At 51.9% G+C, this 4,725-nt stretch overlaps 1 protein-coding gene across 1 annotated transcript in view; it reads left to right on the plus strand.

Annotated features, from left to right (window-relative positions):
• Positions 1 to 1,307: 1,307 nt before the first annotated feature.
• Positions 1,308 to 4,725, plus strand: part of LOC102241043 (keratin, type II cytoskeletal 73) — a 9,834-nt gene continuing 6,416 nt past the window's right edge. The window contains exons 1-3 of the mRNA XM_005869215.2: positions 1,308 to 1,781; positions 3,299 to 3,513; positions 4,314 to 4,374. Coding sequence (XP_005869277.1) covers positions 1,335 to 1,781; positions 3,299 to 3,513; positions 4,314 to 4,374 — 723 coding nt within the window. The 5' untranslated portion in view covers positions 1,308 to 1,334. The remainder of the gene's footprint in view (positions 1,782 to 3,298; positions 3,514 to 4,313; positions 4,375 to 4,725) is intronic.

Consider the following 4,725-nt stretch of genomic DNA (forward strand, 5'->3'; position numbering starts at 1 on the left):
TATTTGGGTTTGGGGAATTGTGAATACTTTGGTAATGTCAAGGATCTAATGAAATTTAAGTGTCTTCCCTCATCCTAGAATTGTAAACTAGGTTACTGTCTTGTAATTTATGACCCTAGACCGTAGCATAGTACCCTGGACAGAGTCAGACCTCAACCAAAGTTTGTTAAATGAGTGGATGGATGAATGACTGAGGAGGTGAATGGCTGTCTGTCTGTTTGGCCAGACAAGTAAGGCCTGCATGGTAAGGCCCCTCTGAATGTGGAGACAGAGACCATCCAAGGGAATCCTCAAGGCTGGACCTAGGTTTTGTGGGAAATTTGTATCCTTTGAGATTCTTACAGAGAAAGAGCTCATGAAATGTTCACTGTCTTCAACTATCTGAGCCTTGGTTTTCCCATTTGTGAAATGTGGATCATCAAGCTCCTCCCCAGGTCAAGTGGGTTAAGTGAGCTTCACACAAGGTGGGACTTTCTGGAGAAAGCCAAATGTAGCGTCCCTTCATTCTCCCACCTTCACTGTCCTTGGAGGCTCCCAGTTGAGGCAGAGGAAGACAGGCCACCTCCTCAGGAGCTTTTTTTTTAATGCTGTAAAGCACTGCACCAGTGTCAGCCACCATGAATGGTGGCAATACCATTATTTCAAGGTCAAGGGTGAGGGCAGTGGGAGAGGCAGGAGCAAAGTCAGTGTGTGCAGGGCAGCCTGACCAGCACAGAGAGCAGGAGACGTGCCTGGGAGGCCACAACAGGGGCTGGCAGCCAGAGGGCTGGGTTGGATTCCTAGTCCTGGCTCATCACCCATCGTCCTGACCACCATGAGAACTATCTCTAGGAACCCTGGGAAGCTCGGTCATGGAGTCTCCTCCTAACCACATAAAAGCGGTCCCTGAAGAAGCCCATCTGATGGCTGGTACAGTCGTGAGATCTCTCACAGATGACACTGTCAATTAAAGGTCTCCCCTCTGCACCCCCGCAATCCACCCCTCCCCTTCCCACTCCCTGGGGAAGGGCAATTGAGTCTGTGACAAACCTCCCAGCCAAGATCTTTCTAGGGGTAATTTGGCCAGGCTAAATACCCCAGGTTGATTAGATAAGACTCAAATTACATGAGCAAGGCTTGCAAGCCCATCACTTTGGGGGTTTTCAAGTTATTTACGTGGCATCTCTGATTTTGCTGGGAGAAAATGATTTCTTGCTCCCAGGCAAACTAAACCCACAAATTAGGGCAGTGGCTCCTTCTCAAGCCCTATATAGGGGGAGACCAAGATCTTAGGCTTGTGAGTTGCATCTCAGCTAAGACTTAGCTTCTTATTCCAGCTCTCTGGATTTTCTAGCATGAGCCGCCAATTCACCTACAAGTCGGGAGCTGCTGCTAAGGGGGGCTTCAGTGGCTGCTCCGCTGTGCTCTCAGGGGGCAGCTCGCCTTCCTACCGGGCAGGGATCAAAGGGCTCAGTGGGGGCTTTGGGAGCCGGAGCCTCTACAGCCTGGGGGGCTCCCGGAGCATCTCCTACAATGTGACCAGTGGCAGCGGGCGAACAGGGGGCTATGGATTTGGCCGGGGCCGGGCCAGCGGTTTTGCTGGCAGCATGTTTGGCAGTGTGGCCCTGGGGCCCGCATGTCCGTCTGTTTGCCCTCCAGGGGGCATCTCTCAGGTCACCGTCAACAAGAGCCTCCTGGCTCCCCTCAATGTGGAGCTGGACCCTGAGATACAGAAAGTGCGCGCCCAGGAGCGGGAGCAGATCAAGACTCTGAACAACAAGTTCGCCTCCTTCATCGACAAGGTGGGACTTTCTGGAGAAAGCCGAATGTAGAGCCCCTTTGTTCTTCCACCTTCACTGTCCTTGGGGGCTCCCAGTCTGAGGCAGAGGAAGACAGGCCACTTTCCCAGGATGCAGACACCGCCGAGGACTGGGCAGGGAGGAACTGGATGAATCCTGGACATCAGTGTTGAGAGGTCAGGGTGGCCAGAGGGGCAGGAGGAGTTAGAGAGCTTAGTCTGGGAAGGTCTCCTGGAGGCAGGGACAGTGGCACGCTTTGAGAAGTAGGAGAGTGATGGCACGTGAAATTTAGAATCCAGACAATGGAGAGGTCCATGGCAGCCTAGGATGTCTAGAATGCCATAGGGCCTAGCTCATTCTCTTAGGGGACCCAGACCAGCTCAGACACTGGTCAGAAGATAGACTCAGAGCCTGTAATACATCCAAACGGACATGTGGGCCCCAGGGCGAGGCACCTGGGAATTAGTAGTGCACTGGAGTAGAGGTTCCCAAAAATGGTCCCTGAACTGGCAGCATCAGCTTCACCTGGGGACTGATTAGAAATGCACATTCTCAGGCTCCACTTCGTGCCTGCTGAACCACAAACTCTTGGAGTGGGGTCTTGGGATGGGCAGCTCTAACAAGCCCCCAGGGTGATGCTGATGCACACTAAAGTTTGAGAGCCACCGATGAACAAAGAGGTAGGAGCATCTTGGGAAGCAGACTTCCTGAGCTTTGGGGAGTAGGGGAAGCTTCCCAAAGATGACAGCGGGGTAGGGTGGTCAAACCTGAGTAGGAGTTTGCCAGACGAAGGTGGGGAAAGGCAATATAGGAGAGGGAGCAGTCACATGCAGCATGAAGGACTTATCTGGAGAGCAGGACACCTTGGGTTGTGTGAATGTTAGGTGAACGGCAGCAGAGGGGCTGGGCCCATTATGAAGAGCATAAGAAGGAATTTGGACTTGACTCTGTAGGTGATATGGAACCACCAGAGGGTTTTCTGCAAGGAAATGATATAATATTTATAAACTGCCACTTGAGAATGCTGGGGAAATGCTCTGAGATCATAGATTTGGACATAAAAGCAACATAGGAGGTGCTGAGACCCCAGGTCAGTTGAACACCAACCTCTGGCTGGGCTGGGAAAGGCCATGACCTAGAAGACAGAGAGTAGGCAGAGCACAGGCCAGGCTACTGGGTCTGAGCCGAGCCACGCAGGAGCATGAAGGCCAATACAGGTCAGTTTACATATTTAAGGTCAGCACTGGCCAAGGCTGACCACTGACATTTGTCCAAGCAGGTTTGGACAGATACAGAGGAGACATATCTTGATAAGAGGGAAATGAAGATGTTGAAGCCCCTCCTGATGGTGTCAGGTTCTCGCAGAAAGAGAACTCCTCAGTCAGACAAAGGGCCTGGGTGGGGAGGGGCATGAGTCTTACCCTTTAAGCTAATGCAGCATAAGAGAACACAGCTACCATCCAGAAAAGGAAACACACAGCCTCTTCCCATGACTGAGTGTCTGTTGATCTGGGTTCCAGGTGCGGTTCCTGGAGCAGCAGAACCAGGTGCTGGAGACCAAGTGGGAGCTGCTGCAGCAGCTGGACCTGAACAACTGCAAGAACAACCTAGAGCCTGTGTACGAGGGCTACATTAGCAACCTGCGGAAGCAGCTGGAAACGCTGTCTGGGGACAGGGTGAGGCTGGACTCGGAGCTGAGGAACATGCGGGATGTGGTGGAGGACTACAAGAAGAGGTGAGCAAGGATCCTGCACCCAGATTGACCACCTCCTGGGCTGGGTTTTCCCAGCAGGCACTGGGACATTTGCCTCTGGTCTCAGGAGCACTGAGCTCAGGTGGGAGTGACCCAGCTTGAGCTCTTCTGCCCGGGCAAGATGACAGCTGAGCAAGTTGGACAGGGGACAGCCAGCCTCTTGGAAAGCGGCAGGACTGTCCTCACAGAGACTACCTCCAGGGCATGTTCTCTCTTTTCCTCACTCGACAGAGTTCATGTGTGCCTGCCCCACAGCCTCTTGGTTCCTGAGTTGCCTCTAAATTCCAAGGAAATTCCTCTGCATGTCAGGGAGCTTGGATTTCTGTTGGGCTTCCTTTCTCATTTCCCTCAGATCCTGTACATTTGGGCCACGCTTCTTCTTCCTACCCCAGGGGACAGTGCTGGCTGCCTTGGAACTCATGCTTGAGGATGAGGTGGAGTTATAGGTAGGGGTGTCAGACACAAGAATCATGGCTGAAAGACAGTGTCATGTTCCTGTGATTTGGACACTGAATGGGAGGAGAAAGAACCTACTCATTCTCCAGACAGCAGAGGAAATTCAGACCCCAAACCATCTGGTCACCTGGTGCAGGAGGGGATTGCTTCAAATCCTGCCCACAATGCTGACCAAATAGTCTTAGTGAGTTGGACAGATTTGCAAAGATGTAGAATAATACCTATTAAAAGATACACAACATGAGCACCTCCTTTCTCTTTTCATAATGAGAACACACACACACACACACACACACACCCCGCTCACTGTGATGCTTTTCCTGCAGGTATGAGGAGGAAATAAACAAGCGCACAACTGCTGAGAATGAATTTGTGGTGCTTAAGAAGGTGAGGAGGGGGTGCATATCCCTCGGTTACCCAAGTAGTGGAGTGTGGAGGGTGGGTGAGATGACATCAGAGAGGATACTGAAGTCTGTGCTCCCTACAAGGGCCTGGAGCCAAGGCAGATGGAGAGATTTGTTGCTTGGGACATGTTGGGACACCTTGGTGTTTATCTAGAACAGCTTCGTGTTTTGTGTAAATGGGCAGGAGCCTAGACATGGATAGTCAATCCCCAGGTCATACCCACTTTGCCTTTGGGAATAGGATATGCTTTGAGAGGAGCTATAGGTTTGCCTCCCAACTCTGCCTGCCTCTGGCAAATTGCAGTCTGAATGACAGACTGTGCATGTGTGCGTG

This window comes from Myotis brandtii, unplaced genomic scaffold, assembly GCF_000412655.1.
Source record: "Myotis brandtii unplaced genomic scaffold, ASM41265v1 scaffold29, whole genome shotgun sequence".
NCBI lineage: Eukaryota > Metazoa > Chordata > Mammalia > Chiroptera > Vespertilionidae > Myotis > Myotis brandtii.